The sequence below is a fragment of the Cyphellophora europaea genome, assembly GCF_000365145.1.
Source record: "Cyphellophora europaea CBS 101466 unplaced genomic scaffold supercont1.12, whole genome shotgun sequence".
Classification (NCBI taxonomy): domain Eukaryota; kingdom Fungi; phylum Ascomycota; class Eurotiomycetes; order Chaetothyriales; family Cyphellophoraceae; genus Cyphellophora; species Cyphellophora europaea.
The window spans coordinates 128,014-146,234 of record NW_008481800.1 but is presented as its reverse complement, the minus strand read 5'-3'; the positions used below and the strand labels follow the sequence as shown (position 1 = coordinate 146,234).

Sequence of the window (18,221 nt, the reverse complement as noted above, 5' to 3'; positions counted from 1 at the left end):
CCTCGATAGTCGCTGAATTGAACACGAGAACCTCAGGAGTAGCGACCGCATCTCACCGTCCCTGTCACGCCCAACATGGCGTCCGCCCTCTTTTTCCTCGACCTCAAGGGCAAGACCCTACTCGCCCGCAACTACAGGGGCGACATTCCCATGTCCGCCGTCGAGAAGTTTCCCGTCCTCCTCGCCGAAGCCGAAGAAGAGTCCTCCGCAGTACCACCATGTTTCTCAGACGAAGGCATTAACTACCTGTACATCCGCCATTCCAACCTCTACCTGCTCGCCCTCACTAAACGCAACACCAATGCCGCCGAGATCCTCCTGTTCCTCCACAAGATCGTCGAGGTCTTCACAGAATACTTCAAGGAGCTGGAAGAGGAGTCGATACGAGACAACTTCGTTATCATCTACGAGTTGCTGGACGAAATGATGGACTTCGGCTATCCTCAGACCACAGAATCCAAGATTCTGCAGGAGTATATTACGCAGGAGTCGCATAAGCTGGAGATCCAGGCGCGGCCACCAATTGCTGTTACGAACGCCGTATCGTGGAGAAGCGAGGGTATCCGGTACCGCAAAAATGAGGTCTTTCTCGACGTCGTGGAGTCTCTCAATCTGCTCGTGTCTGCGTCAGGTAACGTGCTGCGGTCTGAGATCCTCGGTGCCGTCAAGATGAAGTGCTACTTGTCCGGTATGCCTGAGTTGCGGCTTGGCCTGAATGACAAAGCCATGTTTGAAACTACTGGCCGTGCTACAAGAGGTAAAGCCGTTGAGATGGGTAGGTGCGCACCCGACCGCTTAGACATTGGTCTTTGTGGATCGAATTACATTTGTTGAAGGACTACATACTGATTTTGTGCCTCAGAGGATGTCAAATTTCATCAGTGCGTGCGGTTATCACGATTCGAAAACGACCGGACCATTTCATTCATCCCGCCTGATGGCGAGTTTGAACTCATGTCTTACCGATTAAACACCGCTGTGAAACCACTCATCTGGGTAGAGGCAGTGGTCGAGAACCATAGCGGCAGCCGCGTCGAATATATGCTCAAAGCAAAAGCGCAATTCAAGCGTCGATCGACAGCCAACAATGTCGAGATCATCATACCCGTACCCGAAGGTAGGTCATGTCCCGGCTCAACCATTCATCTGAAATGCGCGTGCTGATCTATCTTTTGCAGACGCCGACTCGCCCCGTTTCCGCACCAATATCGGCTCTGTGCACTACGCACCCGAAAAGTCCGCTATCGTCTGGAAGATAAAGCAGTTCGGTGGCAACAAGGAGTTCCTCATGCGCGCCGAGCTAGGTCTACCCAGCGTAAAAGGTGACGACGAGCGCGGTGGTGGCATGACTGGTGGATTCGGCGGCAGCATGGGTGGGATTGGCGGTGAGGGCCGAGGGAAGCGGCCGATCAACGTCAAATTCGAGATCCCTTATTTTACGACGTCGGGTATCCAGGTGAGTGCATTCCAAAAAAAGAAACTCCAAAATGGGTTCACGTGTCTAATGGTAGGAATAGGTGCGCTACCTCAAAATCATCGAGCCGAAGCTGCAGTATCCCAGTCTGCCCTGGGTGCGATGTAAGTACCAGAAGAGCCTTGTCGCTATAGAAAGTTGCAGGCTGACAAAGAGACGCAGACATCACTCAGTCCGGCGACATTGCCGTACGGTTACCGGAGACGACAAACGCATAAGCGTAGGACCGAGCGTGTGGGCCTGAACTGGAACAGAGAAGTCGTGCTGGGCGTCGGGGTATAGTAGTGAGACTCCAGTTCATGGAAAAGCCGCAGGCTCCATCCCCTCGCTCGCCTCTCACTGGAGGAAGCATCGTGTACGCGACTTGCCTCTAGCATCTGCAGGAGGTGGCCAGATGTTGCTTGCGCTCTCTTGTCGTGAGTCGACGGCACGAACGCTTCCTCCCTCTCAGAAAGAAAGCGAGCGGCCGGCATGATTGCTGAAGACGACTGCTTGCCTGCCCGCATCGCGCCGGGCCTAACCTATAGCGACTCACGAGATGGCCCGGTGAAGATAGAAAGGAGTATAGTAGGTACACGATGGCGGCGGCCCCGAGCGGGCTCCTGACAATCCTACGACTTTTATCACATTGCTCGAACTTGCTCCGGGTGTTAGAGGGTGTAGCCTGTAGGCAACTTCTAACGTTCTAACTGGGTCATCTGTCTAGTTGTAGTATATCAGTACATGTGCCGACAGCTTGCTTTGTGTGGCCCACCACCTCCTTGTTGGCTATGCATAGCACCGTCGATCCGCCAATCGAGTTGTCTCTGCATTACTTGCTGGGCCCAGTCCTAAGTGAGTAGCATCCTTACGACCCTGTAAAGCTCACGCAAACTCCTTATCAACCTCTTCGAAATGCGTGAAGAAGCCCTTGTATAGTTGTACACCCAAGCCGGGGTCGAGGCTTCCAGTAGTTGCTCGAATCGAATGCATCGACAGCTGCGGAATACCGCAATCTATGGCGCGACACCCAAGCCGAGAAGAGGTCATTGGTCCAATAGTACCACCACTCCGGCTATCGTTGCGTATCTGGAACACCTGGAGTGTTGAGCCGCACTTCTCTGCCACTCGCTGGAGGAAGGCTGTTGAGACCGAGTCTGTGGTCATATGCTGCGAAAGGTCAGTCAGAACTTCTGAAATGTCGCTTTTGTTTCGTAACTTACTCCATTAGGATCTGCGCTCACGGCAACGCCGATATTGAGGCGAGGCGAATGGTTCTCTAGATATGCGCCTAGAAAGTTCGGGTTGACAGCGTGAATCACGTCGGAGGAAACCAGGAATGAGTTGGCCATAGACTGTCTGTAGACGCTTGTACCAGAGCCGCCTAATGACTCGATGATACGTTCGATAGTGCCAGACATGAAGGTAGACTGAGCACCCTGACGTATTTGCGAGCCTATCTCTTCATCATCGAAGCAGCCTACCATTTTGATGATACCGGAAGAGGTGTTGGTCTCCGCGGACTCGAGCAAAGCCTCGATAGCGGCAAAACAACACAGCTTATCGTCGATTCGGCCTGCAAAGATGAACTCATGGTCGAGACCTCCGACAGCAGCTGGCTGTGTATCAAAGAGCTCGAGCTCCCAGTTGACAAGAGAGGAATAATCCGAAATTCCAAGTGCGCCACAAATGGTCTTTACTAGCCGCGGTGGCTGTGTGGCAGCAAAGGTACCAGCTTCGATTTCAATTTGAGGCGCCTCGGACTGACCTGGAAGATCGGAATTGTCAAGACCGATTACAGGGGTAGCCTGTGTCTCTGGATTGAATGGCCCTGCTGCAGCAGCGCCAAAGTGCGGCGCAAGTGTCGGTATCCTGGCAATGGGCCAGTCCAGCTTCACGAGTCGCTCCTCGACCTTGCCATTATGCTTCACAAGAACTCTGCCGCCGATGCCTAGATCTCGATCCCACCACGTCGAACTCATGGCACCTGCGTACGGTGCAACGCCGAGCTGCAGGTAGCCGGCCTTTGTAGGTACTTTGCTCACGGGCTTGAGTTTTGCGCAGAGCGCATCGATATGGCCAGCGACGATACCGAAACCGTTCCCGGGCTTGTAGTCTCTGCCGACACTGAAGGCGATGAACGAGCTGCTGTTCCGCCTGACATAGTACTTTCCACCGGGCTTGAGGTCCCACTCCTTGCGCTCTGATAGATATTCAAAACCCGCCGCCTCGAGCTTGGAGGCAAATGCATCGACGGCATGGAAAATGGTAGGATTCTCGGTCATGAACTTGACATAAGGAAGAGTGTATCTGGATGGATCGAACTTCTTCGTGGGTTCAGGTGCGGGCGACTGTGTCTGCGGCACAGACATCGCCGGGGAATGGCATGTTCGGTCATAGCCGCGAGAAACGTGGTACGGGAGGTCCTCATTGATGGCGAAGAAGCCGAAGGGAGTTTTGCGGACCATGATGAGCGTTTGCGACGGGAAGGCGTTGCAGATGAGGGAGTGTTTAGACGAGTGCTGTGCGAACGGGCCCTGCTCCAGAGCTCATGGGATCGTCCAAGCAACAGAGGAGCTTAAGCTCCTTAAGTCTCAGCCTCGCAGCGCCCCGCGCCGACATGGTGGGGGCGGCCTCGGCAACCGGAGATGCGCCAGATGTCGCTTACTGAATGCCCACCGACTGCGGCCTGCAACCTGTCAAGTTGCATATTGTTACTCTTTCTTGCAGATTTCTGTAGCCGACCTTATACTCCCTTCTCTTGGCCAGACTCATCATGGCTGCGAGTGTCGCGTCCAAACGGCTGTTTCAAGAGTACAAGCAGCTGCTGACCGCCCCGCCCGACGGCATCACGGCTGGACCGGTGAACGAAGACGATTTATTTGTGTGGGAGGCTTTGATTCAAGGACCTGAAGAGACGCCGTTCGAAGGCGGCATTTTCCCTGCAACCTTGACGTTCCCGAAGGATTACCCACTCAACCCGCCTAAGATGAAGTTTCTGGGGGATATCTGGCACCCTAATGGTAAGCATGTGTGGCGGGTTATGTACAGAGAACTGACTTACCTACCAGTTTACAGCAATGGCGAAGTCTGCATATCGATTCTGCACCCACCTGGCGATGACCCTAACCACTATGAGAGTGCCTCCGAACGATGGTCGCCCATACAGAGCGTGGAGAAGATTCTAATCTCGGTCATGAGCATGCTAGCCGAGCCCAATGATGAATCGCCCGCAAACGTCGAAGCCGCGAAGATGTGGCGGGATAGGCGGCCTGAGTTTGAGAAAAGAGTGCGTGACGGAGTCAGAAGGTCGCTTGGGCTTTGAATGCCGGTGGTCAAGTCGAGTCTCTCATCGCTTCAAGCATCTTCCGCTCGGCCCATCGACACAATTGATCCTCCAAGACCTGGATCTCGGCCTTCTTGTTGAGCATCAGCATTCGCTGTAGCTCTTCCCGGCAGTCGAGCAACTCTTCCACCGTGCCGCCTTGCTCGAGGACAGCACTCTCTATCAGTTTGATGGCTTTTCTTCGATCTTTCTGGGTGAGTGGCATCAAGGCGGCGCTGCTGGGAAGCTGTATGATATCTTCGGATTTGATGCCTAGCCACTTGATTTCCGGCAAGTTCCTATGGAGCTCGGTTGCAGACGCTTTTGAGCCTATCCTGTACGTCTTCAGGATGTCTACGCCATACGCATCGAAGTCGAACAGACCAAATATCTGGGGTGCGTGATCTGTAGAGCCGATGCACCATCGGAGGAAATGGCGTGTAGCGATATCAGGGTATCCTTTCCCCTGCCCAAGTCAACAAACGTGTTTGCCAAAGTCGCGGACATACCGTCACGAGCAAACCTGGACCGGCTTGATGGCAATGGTGGAAGTTTGATTGATGTAGAGAGTTAAAGGTTGCTTCCTTTTCCATTACCAGGATCCAAGCAGGTGAGGTCTTGAAAACAGAATCGCTGGCTATCGACTGCACCTCACCGCGGTTCGCACAAGGGGACACGAACAGACCTTTTGGGCTCGCTGTCTGCGGAAATCAGGGTCAATATTCGACAATTCATCGATTGTGTATGCTTACCACATGCAAGTCTTCCCTTCGAACCTGGCAAGTGTGCACAATGTCATCGATAAGACTGTCCACTATGACTTGGTCTCCGAAGAGTTCTGGCTCGCCATAGAAGATGTCTCTGGCCCACATATTAGTGCCTCCACCACTTGGGGCGGTGAAGAGACCGAACCTTTTGGTGACGGTGACGTTGGCGCAGATAGCGGCATGCATGGCATTGAGGACGGAGACGACGCAACCTAGATGCTATTAGCAGACGTCTGTAGTGAGAGGACGACTGACTGAATCTCCAGGCTTCATCTGCCGTCTTGCCTGGCCAGCAGTACGTGACTTTGTGATCCTTGGTCATGAACTGGGTGGAGGCCAGGTGCTTATCCACCCTGGCCTCGTAGCCTTCGATCCTTTTCAGCTCGATGCACGGCTTTCCGTCCGTACCCTTTGCAACCTCTTTGACAACCTCGTTCAATGCACACTCAATCCACTCACGAGCCTTGAGTGAACCTGCTGAAGCTGTCATGTTGCCGCCGGACCTTGCTTCGGTGCTCATGCCGCATCAATCATGCGGCGTATGCATGTCGTCCGAGCCGCAGAGACATCGGTAATCGGTCAGCACTTAACATCTCGAAGCGTATGGAAGCGACTTTCACTGCCTGAAGGAAGCCCCCCGGATCGGCGCTACAGGGGCTTGGCGGCGGGTTCCTGCATGAACCTCGCCTAACTTTTTTGGCCGGGTGGTACCATCCCAATCCACCTCGTTCCGAAGGAGCGCAGAGAGCGCGGCTCAGTGCTGCACCCTTTTCCCGCTTCCCGACTTCATTCAACAACGGCGTTTGTCGGAGGCCTGTCTGTCGCTACTGCAACTCAATGCGACCGCGCGATCAGCGAACCTACATCGGCAGAAGCCGTTGAACAAATCCTGCGCCGCAGCACCTCTGCACGCATCATCCCGCGCATGCCTCACCGCCGTCTCATATCTCCACCCCTCGTACGAGTCCGCTCGCGAAAGCATGGTTTCAACGCGTTCTTCTCGGCGGTCTGCCGGAGATGAGGCCAACGGTATATCTAATGGTACTCCCACCCGCGGCTTCAAGCAATCGAACGGCCACGCCAATGGGCACCCTAATGGCGCCCTGAATGGCACTCTTCGTTCGTTCAATGAAAAGACTGATCGCTCACGATGGCGATTACTCGACGAACAAGGAAGACACACATGGCACTACCTCGAAACAGATGAGCAGGTCAAAGAATGGCCGCAGACCACTGCAGACAAGTTCCACTTGGGCCTCGAAACCGGCCTTCCTCTATTGCCTCGAGCTACGAAGCCCTCCGAATCTGTGAGAAACTGCCTCGAGTTCTATTCTAAGCTGCAGTTGCCCGCTGGCCACTGGGCCTGCGAGTACGGAGGGCCTCACTTTCTGATCCCGGGAATTGTGTTTGCATGGTACGCGACCAAAACTCCCATCTCGGAACCGTATCGCATAGAGATGAAGAATTATATTTTTGCAACGCAACGAAAGGATGGTGGCTGGGGTCTACACACTGAGGGGGAGTCGTCTGTCTTTGGTACCGGCATGTACTATGTCGTTCTCCGCATTCTCGAGGCAAGTGAAGAAGATCCGAGAATGATCAAGGCCAGAGGTCTTCTCCACTCTATGGGCGGGGCCGTGAATGGGCCTCACTGGCTCAAATTCTGGTTCAGTGTTCTCGGAATCACCTCCTGGGACATTGTCAATCCTGTCCCTCCTGAGCTGTGGCTTCTCCCCGACTGGACCCCAATCTCACCTTGGCGATGGTGGATACATATGAGACAGGTCTTTCTCGCCATGAGCTTTACATGGGGACAGCGATGGGTTATGGAAGAAACTCCTCTCATTCGACAGCTTCGCCAGGAAGTCTTTACGGAGCCCTACGAATCCATCGACTTCGCTGGCCACCGGAACAGCATCTCCGCTTTCGACAACTATCACCCAAAGTCTTGGGTTCTCAATTTAATCAACCTGATCCTCATTTGGATCTGGTATCCGTTATTGTGTCCCGCCTCTATCAAGAAGCGAGCACAGGACTGGACATGGCGACTTATCCAGTACGAGGACGCCAACACTGACTGGGCCGATCTCGCCCCTGTCAATGCACCAATGAACACGCTTGCTTGCTACATCAAGGAGGGACCGGAATCGTTCTCATTCCAGCGGCATCTCTACCGACTTCACGATTACTGCTGGATGAACAAAGATGGCATGCTCGTCAACGGCACCAATGGCGTTCAAGTCTGGGACACAGCTTTCACTATTCAAGCAGTTGTTGAGGCAGGTCTTGCCCATAACTCAAGGTGGCAACCAATGCTTGAGACTGCTCAGCGATATCTTGAAACCCAGCAGATCACGTCCGAAGTCGAAGACCAGGAGATTTGTTACCGCCAGTCCCGGAAAGGTGCCTGGCCTTTCAGTACCAAGGTCCAAGGCTATACAGTAAGTGATTGTACCGCTGAAGGCCTGCGTGCCATCTTGCTTCTCCAAAAGGAAGAAGGCTATGGACAAGTCCTACCTGAAGAGCGGATTCGTTGGGCCGTTGACTTGCTGCTCAGCATGCAGAACAAGCACTCTGGTGGGTTTTCCTCGTACGAGATCCAGCGAGGATCCGAGCGACTAGAGCTGCTCAACGCCGCAGAGGTTTTTGGAAACATCATGGTCGAATATGACTACCCAGAGTGCACCACTGCTGTGGTCACCGTCCTCTCCCTTTTTCAGAAGCACTCCGACTATCGCAAAGATGAGATCATTCGTATCAAAAAGGAGGCTGTGGCTTACATCAAGCGCGCCCAGCGCAAGGACGGTAGCTGGTACGGCAATTGGGGTGTGTGCTTTACTTATTGCGCCATGTTCGCTCTCGAGTCGTTGTCAAGCATCGGCGAGACGTACGCAACTAGTGAGAACGCGCGCAAGGGTTGCCAGTTCCTTATTGACCGGCAGATGGAGGATGGTGGGTGGGGCGAGAGCTATCTTTCCAGCCATGAACGCCGATGGGTGGACAACGAAAGGAGCCAAGTCGTCCATACCGCTTGGACGTGCATCGCTCTGATGTACGCAGAGTATCCTGACAAGGAGCCCATCAAGCGTGGCTTGACCATGATCATGAAGAGGCAGCGACAGAATGGCGAATGGCTACAAGAGGCTATAGAGGGAGTGTTCAACAATTCCTGGTGAGGTTCTCGATTCAGGTATATGACTGCACCTTACTGACTTGTTGCAGCATGATCACTTATCCGAACTACAAATTCTACTTCCCCATTAAGGCCTTTGGCATGTACATGCGGAGAATTGGGGATGAAGCCTTGCTTTGAGAGTGACTGAATGGCACCGGTCATTCACTCTCGCCCTTCAACAGCTTCTGCCTAATGATAATCAATAATTACGTAGTTTTGCCAGCAAAGCGGTGACGGTGGCTGGTACAACGTGTGAATAAAGTCAAGGACACTATCAAGCGAACTGTACGCTTCAACCACTTCCTCACAACCTTTCAACACCACTACGTTCTATATACCTTCGAAGCGACGCCTTCCTATTGCTTTACCGACCCAAAATCAGCTCTTATCATCGACTTTCTCCACAACACAATGCCAAAATGGTGTCCTCCTTGCCAAAGATGATTCCACTCAAGCTCGCGAGCAATGAGCAAGAGTACTGGATCGAGAAGGACGATCTGATCGAAGCTTCGACCTATTTCAGAGGCATGTTCGAATGGGACTTCAAGGTAAGCGTCCGCCCCGGTCCGTCATGAATAATACTAACAACACTAGGAAACCCGCTCTGGACAGTCATTCTCCATGACGATGGCGACAACATTGCGAAAGCATTCAATATCTTCACTCGCTTCTTTACCGGCAACAACTACAGCTTCGGATATCCATCACAACCTGCTTCCTTCCTCCTTCTCCGCCAAGGTCGCAGATTGTGTGATCCGTCCAGGTGGGCACCGCACCCGCGATACAACTCATCGAGCCCGCTTCTGAGCACACCCTCGAACTCTTGGCGCCAGGAGCGTCTCGCTCGTTCTGATTGGCCGTCGCGTTCCTCGCAAACAGAGTTCAGGGCTATTCCAATTGTGGCAAGAAGAAGGCGTCCTGGGGGGGCTTGTGCCTTCGCTTTGTGTCGCTTGATCGTCACAGCGAAAATTGTAGTGCCCCAAGTGAGAGGAGCAGAATCACCCAGGGGGCTCGGTATACACCGATGCGAAGCTCCATAGAGTGGGTCAGGAGACATTCCGCGATGGCGAGCAGGCGGCAGCTTTTTTTCTAGTTGAGCCTCGACGGGACACGTAGTACAAGAAGCGCAGGTCCGTCTGAGATCGAGCTGCCCTCTGTTCATAGATTTCCTTTGTGATAGAACGTACTCGACATGGCTTCCGGGGAACCAGGTCTGTCATTTGATACAGGGCGTCCGAGTCCCTTGCTGACTGTACACAGTTCCGGGCAGTCTCTTCATCTATGCGCCCAACCAAAATGCGCCCATCGTTTTCATAGTCGGCTTCGCTATCTCATCAGCTGGCCATATATATCAATGTCGGTATGGAACAAAAGATGACACCAGTCGACTCATTTTCAACTGACACGTTGCAGGCGCTACAAATGCTTTCGACTGATGTGGCTGCAACCCGCCTGCGCCGTCCTCTTCACCTTGGGCTACAGCCTGCGCCTCTATGGCGCGTACAACTACCTCTATACCGAGAACTTTACCCGCAACCTGATTGTCTACATCATGAGCCAGGTCTTCATCTACACACCACCGTACGCCTCCCTTGCCTCCAGACTCATCCAACCCCCCCTCTCTCTACCCATAGTCCATATCCAAAAAGCTAATTCCAACCCTCCCCCACCAGCCCCCTCCTCGAGCTCTCCAACTACCACATCCTCGGCCGCACCCTGCACTACATCCCCTACCTCTCGCCCCTCCCCCCCACCCGCGTCCTCTCCACCTTCGGCGCCCTCCTCGCCCTCGTCGAAGCCCTCAACGGCCTCGGCGTCGCCCTCGCCGCGAACCCCAGTTCCTCCTCCTCCCAGCAACATCTGGGCGGCACCCTCATCATCGCCGCCATCGCTCTGCAGATCGGCGCGTTGCTCGCCTTCTGCGTGCTCGCGGGTTGGTTTCAGCGGCGCTGCGTGCGGGCAGGCCTGTGGCGGGTGGAGCAGGCGAGACCGGTGCGCGTGGCGTTGGGTGCGCTGTATGGGAGCACGGCGCTGTTGTTTGTGAGGGGCGTGTATCGCCTCGTGGAGCATTTGGGGGACACGGCGAAGGATTTGGGGGATGTGGAGAGCCTGAGGCGGTTGAGTCCGATTCTGAGGTATGAGTGGTTCTTGTATGTGTTTGAGGCGACGGTCATGTTGCTGAATTCGGGGTTGTGGAATGTGTGGAACCCGGGGAGGTACTTGCCGGTGGATGTGCATGTGTATCTGGCGAGGGATGGGAATGTGGTTGTGGGGAGTAAGGGGAAGCAGGATGAGAGGACGTGGTGGATGAAGGGGGCGAGTGTGTTGACCTTTGGAGTCTTATATCGGCATAAGGCTGGGCCGGTGGGCTGGGAAGAGTTGGGGGCTCTGAGAAGGGGTGAGGAGGACACTGAGTGTGGTTCTGGAGATCATCAACGGCTGGTTAGGTCGCCTAATTAACGGGGAGCTATGATGATGAGTTGCCGTATGTTTTCCGTGATAGAAGGTGCAATGGGCGATGGACTCAAGTCGAATCATCCTGTGAGCTATAGTCTGCTGACAACTGGTGCGTTCGAGATCTCATTCGATCCTGTCCCCAGGATTTGTTACTTCCACTGTTCTCTAGTGAAAGAGCGCCTCTGATTCCGCAGTGGTAGAACAACATCACTACCCTCGCCTTATACTGGATATGTCCTAGATCAATCCTAGCATACCAGTTTCCGTCGCCGAACACTTGACCTCAATCCTCAATGTCTGCGCTTGCGCTTCTTCAAGTCGTCTCGCTCCAGGCCGCCGTCATGATCTGATCTTCTCTTCCTGCCCGTGACTTCCTTCTTGATCCAATCACCCAGTCTCTTATCCTCCAGCACGATCTCGTTGATACTGGTCATGCCAAGTGACCAGTGTTGTACTCCATATCTGTAGCCTCTCCTAGCAACCTTGCCGACCACTTCGTACAACTCCTCTGGATACTCGCCCAGGGCATCGATGACGTTGAAGTAGAACTTCACAACGTCGTCGACCGAGGAGACTCCTTTGCTGTTGTTGGCCAACTCTTTGAGCCCATTATGTCGCACCATAGCATAGCAGTACTTGTCAGCACAGACCACTATAGCCAGCAGAGTAGCTCGGAGGACTTGGTGGGGCGATTGTCGCATTAGTCCCTGAGTTGCAACGCCGCACAACTTATCGCCGATTGGGGTTCGGAGGAGAAATGTGGAGAGGTTGTCCATGGTCTCGAGACCAAGAATCAGTAGCAGAAGATGTCTCATGATCTTGGGGTCATCGTCGTGTAGGGTGACCAAGTCGTTGTGAGACTCCTGTGCAACCGTTAGCGTTGTCAGTAGACGTGTTCGACGTCCTCCACTTCCAAAGGTCCAAGTCATGTTGACATGCAACAGCTTTTGACGTCTGAGAGCCCGACTCACCTTTAGCCCGTGTGCGAAACAAGCCCTGAAGAACCCAGACTCAGAAGTCAACGCGCTCTTGGAACACCTAAAGGAGACGCCGCTCTGAGCAAACTGAATTGTGGCGATTGCCTCCCCCTCGACGATCATTCCGACGTCCATGATCCTCTTTTCGATATTGTTTGCTCGCTCGTCGTTCTCATCGAGTCGAGAGGTAGTAGTGCTTCCGGCTGGAGCGATGCTGAGAGACCTTGAGAAGAAATCCGAAGAGGTGTTTCGATAAGGCAAAGGTTCGTTGAAGACAAAGCTTTCACGGTTCGTTGCGGGATCTCGGGACCATAATGGTGGAGCGGGATTCTGCCGCAGATGCGAGCCAGGGTAAATTTTGTTGTCCTGCATGATTGCCGGCTTGATGATGGACCTGTCTGCTTGATCTAGACGGTCTGCCAGCGCTTGATGTGACCTTTGAGAATAACAAAGGCGCAGAACGCCAGTCACCAACTCAGAAAACATTTTGTCTTCTAGTGCGGTCGTTGTCACGAGAACTATGCACACCGTCACGGCTGTCACAGCGCCGCTAGCTTGGCACAAGGCAACCAGGCAGGTCCATCAAGCTGACGCGTTAATTCTTTTGGGTAAGCGTCATCAACTCTCACACATCATGAGTATTATCGTTTGCGTCTACAAGTTGTCGTTTGTAAATTATGATGCAATGTTATCGAAGCTGCGTACCAAAGTGATGGCATCTCCCACGTCCCACTCCACGACGGCAATCCGCCTCGCGGGAGCCACGACTGAGTACAAGGTTCGACGAGGCCTGTTGGGATGCAGTGGGTTCCTTCGAGTGCTACATGGAAACAGATGGAGGGTAAATCACAGCCATTCACAGCCATTCAGCGGTGTTGAAATGCACAGATGCTAACAGCAAAAATTTGTAGGAAGCCACAACCAACACCATCATATTGCATGACGATGATCCGATTGTGTTGAGGATAACAATCAACGCTATACCCGACAATTATGACCTTTTCCAGCACCTGTACCCCCATTGCCCTCCAATCACGAGGTCCCGCCGCCAACGGATAATGGGCTAGTGCAGCCTCGATACCCCTCGATGGGATTCAAGAACACCATCGAGTATGCTTGGCCATATATCAGATCACCGACAAATACGACATCCATAACTTGGCAATCAAGATCCATGCATGCATTCAGAATATCTGCCTCCTGCATGCAGCCGACTACGAGCTGCAGAATGATGAAGAGCCGTATGTTGTTAGAGACGGATGGATCAAATTCATGACTGAGCTACACTACGAGCGCGCAAGAGCACTCTTTGGCGGCGAGTAATCCACCAGACTTGTTCCCGACCCTGAAGAGCATAGTAAGACAGGCTGCTGCTAAGAGGTCGGATGTTTTTCCCCTTCTGGTTCATATTGGCAGAGATAACGCTGAGTTTATGGCGGGTTTTGTACAGTCACTTTTGCGAAGAGAAGTTGGACTTCGCGTGTCTACTCAGGGAGCTTCTGCTTCTCTAGGCGAGTGACTATAGCAAGACCTTCGACGCGGGACGAGCATTAAGCTGTACGTATGTCATTGCCAAATGAACTCTTGAGGACTCAAGTTCGTTCTGCGATTGTCCTCTTTAAAGCATAGCGTTGTGCTTACAACAATATACAAACAAACAGTTTTACCACATACTGTCACTTGACCGCGCATCTCTGGCTTACACTTGGAATAATTCATCGAGATCGACAGACATGCATGAAGCTAGAGACTCGATTCTCAGCGATCTTTCTCCGGATCAAGTCCTATATGCTGGAAAAGAGATGCACTGAGATACGTCTGGGGTCTCCAGTTTTGGGCTTTGCAGTTGGCCATTCCCAGAAGTCTGCCCCCTTACAAGGCACTCTTGATACCATCAGTCGCATCGCCAACGAAAGCAGTGCATTCAATCTCCACGTCCGTCCCGCGCGCCAGCTGTTTGACAGCAACACACGCCCTCGCCGGCCTCGGCTCCGCAAAGAACTTGCAATACGCCTCATTCATTAGCGGCACGTCCTTGATGTCCGTCACGTAAATGTTGACCTTGAGCACCTTATCCACGCCGGAGCCGGCGGCCTCAAGCACCACGGCTAGGTTCTTGAGGCATTGCGTCTGTCTCGGTCAGCTACTTGGCCGTCAACGCGTGTAGAAGGGTCCCACGCACGGTGCGATCAGCGATAGTGCCTTCGACCATGGCTTTCGTCTTTGGGTCTATGGCGAGCTGACCCGAGCAGAAGACCAGGCCGTTGTGGACCATGGCGTGCGAGAGATGCGCGCCGGGCGCGGGCGCATCCTTGGCGGTGATGACTTGTCGTTTCAGGGCAGACATTGTGAAACGCAATCAGTGTAAATATAACAAACAAGTAAGATAGATCCAGGTGAGGACGATGAATTATCTAAAGTGAGTAGCGCTTGGCGGATTCGGCGTGAACCGACATCGGCTCTGAGCGCCGATCACCGACGGGATGCATCGGCCGAAAAGCTTACTCAATAGCATCTGGAGACTGACGAACCCTTGAGTCTCTGTGAGGTAGTAGCTGGTGTTGATCTGTAGCATACTGAGCCGTTCTAGGATGACCTTACCGTTGCAGAGCAATGCCGTGGGCGGCCGCCTGAGTCTAAGTGTATTCTGGACATTCTCGTTATCGTCCGTTGCAAAAGTTCATACGGTTAAGCGCGCAGCTGCTGAGCACCCACATCAGGAGTCAAATACATGGATCACTCTTTCTTAGCAACCACAGCTCAGAAGCAAATAGCACTCATACATAAATTAATCAACTACGTTTCTACTCTCTTCTAATACTAAGTTTCATTGCTGAGAATATAGTCTTTAATAAGCTGTATTGGTGAATATCTATGTTTAGAAAATGTGCTTAGTACTAGAAGATTCATTGAGCTACAAGGATTATTTTGAGCTCTGCTTCTCTGTGTTTAACACAATATAAGCTGAGTATGCTCGATTTCTATATTTCAGTAGTTGTGTGTGCGCCGTAGACTCTCATAGCTTCTAAATGATCATCTGCTTTTTCCACCTTCTAGTTTTCCACTCGAGGCAAACGGAAATGGTGCCAAGGCTTGAGTGCAGCGTCAGGCTGAAGTGAGTATTCAAGATCAACCAGGGTGCATGATCTCTCTCTTGATGTTCCACCATCGGGGTTGTCAGGAAGCTACCACTCACCTACCACTTGGTGTCATGCCTATCCGTCACAATGTCAACCAACAGAACAGACCAGCTCTCCAGCACATTGACGAGTCTGCAACCGTGCCTGAGTCTCCTCAAGATGCTCTTACCATCAAGTTGGACGGCACTTCTGGAGTCTACCGTATCTCCAAAGATCTTCTAATCCGCAAGAGTGCATTCTTTCGCACCATGCTCGGAGGCATCTGGAAGGTCAGCTACAATACTTAGACCAAGGATCTCATGTACTGACACGTCAACAGGAGAGTGAAAGTAGCGTCATAACGCTCCATGATGACAATCCGCAAGCTCTCGAGTTCGTGCTTCAGCTCCTTCAATCCAAACACCAAGTTCCCGCCTCATACTTCAGCCCGAATTCAGATGTTGCGAAGAGACAGTTCATTGCGCTTCATGCCTGCCAGATCGCGGATAAATACGACATCCCCGAAGTGTCTGGCCAGATGATAGACTTCCTCTTGAACGAGGCCTTTATATTGGCGAGGCAGCCGAACCCAGCTTCGTTCATCATCGAGCATCACTGCGATGTGGCAAGGGGCGCCTTTGGGGGACATTACCCGGACAAGATTCTGAACGAGGTATTCAATTACTATGTCTACAGGCTGGATCATCGGGGCAAGCACGACTCAAGCAAGGCTCTTCTCACGCATATGGCACAAGACAATCCTCATGTGCTGGTCGAGATGATCATGAGTGATCTTAGATCCTCTCCAGTTTAAAGCCTTTAGCCTGCATAGATAGCTTGAAGCTTCAGCACAGTATCAGAGACGAATAGAGTGATCCACACAAATTGCTGCCGCCTCGACTCATCTCGCAGAGTCGAGAGGTCATGCAAAGACATGCTCTCCGTGAGTTGCTGCTTGCGACTCTAGCTGGGCGGGACAGACCACCGACACGCATTGTAAGGCAAATCTAGATAACTCCAACTTTGGCTTTCTCGCTGAGAATAAGAGAATGAACCAAGCTCACAAATCTCTGGTTCCATCGTTGCCAATGTTAATAGCCCCCGGTAGGCCTAGAGAGTCAGGCCCCTTCTCTGTTGCAGCCTCGTGCAGCAAATGCCTCTCGCATCCTTCAACCTCACTTGTCTCGCTCCTCCCACTTTTGACATTATCAGGTTCACTATTTCTACTTTCTCGCGGAGTTACTTTGACTGCGTCCTCCAAACGAGCTCATCATGGCTTCAATAGACAAGTCATCGTCTGATCAAGCCCAAGCTCAAGCTCAAGCTCAAGCTCAAGCTCAAGCTCAAGCTCAACGTAAAGTCGTGCAGAGCGCTCGAATCACCACCACTTCAGCAAACGAATGTCATTGTTCATTTTCCAGGCCCATCATGTTTCTCGTATACATGCCCATGCTCTTTCCTGAAAGCCCCCATGCAATGATGCAGAAGCGTTGTCGCGACCAGAGTCGTCAACATCAAACCCTTCCTGTAGCCATAGGTCGTTCTGGTTCATTTATTCGTTACCCAACCCCCAACCCAACCCCAATCCCACCCCAACTCAACCCGTGTTTCCCGAGTTCCCCAAGTCTAGTACAGTCTAGGATACCAAGTCTCCTCCTATTCCTCCTTGCTCATACTGGCCAGCCAGCTAGCCAAGCTGTCCTTCTCTTATGACGCCACTACCGTCCCCGTCCCTCCATCCACCCGCCCCCTCGGCTCCCTCCGTATCCTCTCTCTTCCCCTCTGCTCATGGACGCTCTTCCCCGTAGCAGCCCCAGTCCCATTCCCATTCACACTGACACCAAGACCGACACCGACGCCGACGCTGCTCATCATGCCCGTCAGGCGCTTCCGCCTGCCCTTTCTCGTCCTCAAGGACCGCATCTTCGCGACTTGGCCTTGAGCGCGGCCTTGGCTGTGGCTCTGGCTTGTATCACGCCCCTGCGCCCAGACCTTGGCTTCGTAACGCTCCATGCGGGACTTTTGCGGCTTGTGTGCGCCAGGAGACGACATAATGCCGCCTTCACTATCGGGAGTCGTCGTCACAATGATTGGAGCTCCTCCTCCTCCGCCTCCTCCCCCTCCTTCGACTCTGCCACGCTGCATGACCTCGTTCCACATCTTGCTCGGCGAACGTTTATGCCCTGCTGCGCTCGCAGCGTCAGGGCTTAACCCCACATTCTTCTTTTCCGGGGCGGCCATCACATTGCGGCCTTGGCCACGTTCTTGCGACACGTTCGCGACACCTCGACTGCCAGGCCGAGCTGGCGCCTGCGCCTGCGTTGAAACCTGGGTCTGCCCTCCTTGCACGCCATTCTGCTGCTCCACCAAGTCCGCGGACGGCGCCTGGCCGGCCTTGCGCACTCTAAGCGGACTCGGCCTTCGCAACGCGCTGCGACTGCGGCTCCGACTCCGGCTGAGACTCTGACTCTGACTCTGGCGGCGACCTACGGCTGCATTCGCGCTGACGCTCGTCCGAAGTGGGCTGGGTCGTCGCAGATGCCGGATGGTGCTGCCGCTGGACGGTGGTCTCAACAAGCCCGTGTTCGTTTGCGGGGGCGGTTGCACGGGCTTGTATGTATGTCCTGCGGCCCGCTTCGGCAGCACCATGGTGGGAAGCGATGGCAGAGCTTGTATGTAGGTTGGAGGCAGGGCGGATAGCGGCGGCAGTGGAGGCACAGCCTGGTCTTGCGAGTAAATTGACGAGACCATCGAGCGGGGTGAGGCAGGCGTTCGGACTACTGCGTCGGCATTGGAACTGCTTCCGGTGGCGGCGGTACGATATCTTGCAGGCTTGGGTGTGTGCGAAGAAACAGATGTAGAAGACGAGAGAGTTGTCACGGTCTTGGATGACTTCATAGTCCCTAGCCTGCTCTCATTCAGAATGCTCGTCCCCGTAGTGCTTTGCC

The 18,221-nt window shown here is 53.3% G+C and overlaps 10 protein-coding genes across 10 annotated transcripts; 5 read left to right on the top strand and 5 right to left on the bottom strand.

Annotated features, from left to right (window-relative positions):
• Nucleotides 1-75: 75 nt before the first annotated feature.
• On the top strand, nucleotides 76-1,692 carry HMPREF1541_10191 (uncharacterized protein; the record flags this gene model as incomplete). Its single annotated transcript, XM_008714862.1, has 5 exons — nucleotides 76-775; nucleotides 863-1,117; nucleotides 1,179-1,456; nucleotides 1,518-1,578; nucleotides 1,637-1,692. 5 exons carry the CDS (start codon nucleotides 76-78, stop codon nucleotides 1,690-1,692), a joined length of 1,350 nt encoding a protein of 449 aa, XP_008713084.1.
• Nucleotides 1,693-2,338: 646 nt separating this feature from the next.
• Nucleotides 2,339-3,921, bottom strand: HMPREF1541_10190 (uncharacterized protein; the record flags this gene model as incomplete). The annotated part of the gene is made up of 2 exons (XM_008714861.1): nucleotides 2,339-2,623; nucleotides 2,677-3,921. The coding sequence occupies 2 exons, from the start codon at nucleotides 3,919-3,921 to the stop codon at nucleotides 2,339-2,341; spliced, it is 1,530 nt and encodes a 509-aa protein (XP_008713083.1).
• Nucleotides 3,922-4,229: 308 nt separating this feature from the next.
• HMPREF1541_10189 (uncharacterized protein) lies at nucleotides 4,230-4,778 on the top strand (the record flags this gene model as incomplete). Its single annotated transcript, XM_008714860.1, has 2 exons — nucleotides 4,230-4,476; nucleotides 4,525-4,778. The coding sequence occupies 2 exons, from the start codon at nucleotides 4,230-4,232 to the stop codon at nucleotides 4,776-4,778; spliced, it is 501 nt and encodes a 166-aa protein (XP_008713082.1).
• Nucleotides 4,779-4,788: 10 nt separating this feature from the next.
• On the bottom strand, nucleotides 4,789-6,035 carry HMPREF1541_10188 (uncharacterized protein; the record flags this gene model as incomplete). Its single annotated transcript, XM_008714859.1, has 5 exons — nucleotides 4,789-5,244; nucleotides 5,288-5,479; nucleotides 5,531-5,639; nucleotides 5,691-5,757; nucleotides 5,801-6,035. The coding sequence occupies 5 exons, from the start codon at nucleotides 6,033-6,035 to the stop codon at nucleotides 4,789-4,791; spliced, it is 1,059 nt and encodes a 352-aa protein (XP_008713081.1).
• Nucleotides 6,036-6,525: 490 nt separating this feature from the next.
• Nucleotides 6,526-8,858, top strand: HMPREF1541_10187 (uncharacterized protein; the record flags this gene model as incomplete). The annotated part of the gene is made up of 2 exons (XM_008714858.1): nucleotides 6,526-8,717; nucleotides 8,768-8,858. The coding sequence occupies 2 exons, from the start codon at nucleotides 6,526-6,528 to the stop codon at nucleotides 8,856-8,858; spliced, it is 2,283 nt and encodes a 760-aa protein (XP_008713080.1).
• A 1,297-nt stretch (nucleotides 8,859-10,155) lies between these two features.
• HMPREF1541_10186 (uncharacterized protein) lies at nucleotides 10,156-11,180 on the top strand (the record flags this gene model as incomplete). The annotated part of the gene is made up of 2 exons (XM_008714857.1): nucleotides 10,156-10,301; nucleotides 10,394-11,180. The coding sequence occupies 2 exons, from the start codon at nucleotides 10,156-10,158 to the stop codon at nucleotides 11,178-11,180; spliced, it is 933 nt and encodes a 310-aa protein (XP_008713079.1).
• Nucleotides 11,181-11,467: 287 nt separating this feature from the next.
• Nucleotides 11,468-12,526, bottom strand: HMPREF1541_10185 (uncharacterized protein; the record flags this gene model as incomplete). Its single annotated transcript, XM_008714856.1, has 2 exons — nucleotides 11,468-12,040; nucleotides 12,149-12,526. The coding sequence occupies 2 exons, from the start codon at nucleotides 12,524-12,526 to the stop codon at nucleotides 11,468-11,470; spliced, it is 951 nt and encodes a 316-aa protein (XP_008713078.1).
• Nucleotides 12,527-14,026: 1,500 nt separating this feature from the next.
• On the bottom strand, nucleotides 14,027-14,501 carry HMPREF1541_10184 (uncharacterized protein; the record flags this gene model as incomplete). Its single annotated transcript, XM_008714855.1, has 2 exons — nucleotides 14,027-14,284; nucleotides 14,337-14,501. The coding sequence occupies 2 exons, from the start codon at nucleotides 14,499-14,501 to the stop codon at nucleotides 14,027-14,029; spliced, it is 423 nt and encodes a 140-aa protein (XP_008713077.1).
• An 864-nt stretch (nucleotides 14,502-15,365) lies between these two features.
• On the top strand, nucleotides 15,366-16,087 carry HMPREF1541_10183 (uncharacterized protein; the record flags this gene model as incomplete). The annotated part of the gene is made up of 2 exons (XM_008714854.1): nucleotides 15,366-15,563; nucleotides 15,614-16,087. The coding sequence occupies 2 exons, from the start codon at nucleotides 15,366-15,368 to the stop codon at nucleotides 16,085-16,087; spliced, it is 672 nt and encodes a 223-aa protein (XP_008713076.1).
• Nucleotides 16,088-16,980: 893 nt separating this feature from the next.
• HMPREF1541_10182 (uncharacterized protein) lies at nucleotides 16,981-17,922 on the bottom strand (the record flags this gene model as incomplete). The annotated part of the gene is made up of 1 exon (XM_008714853.1): nucleotides 16,981-17,922. One exon carries the CDS (start codon nucleotides 17,920-17,922, stop codon nucleotides 16,981-16,983), a length of 942 nt encoding a protein of 313 aa, XP_008713075.1.
• Nucleotides 17,923-18,221: the final 299 nt, after the last annotated feature.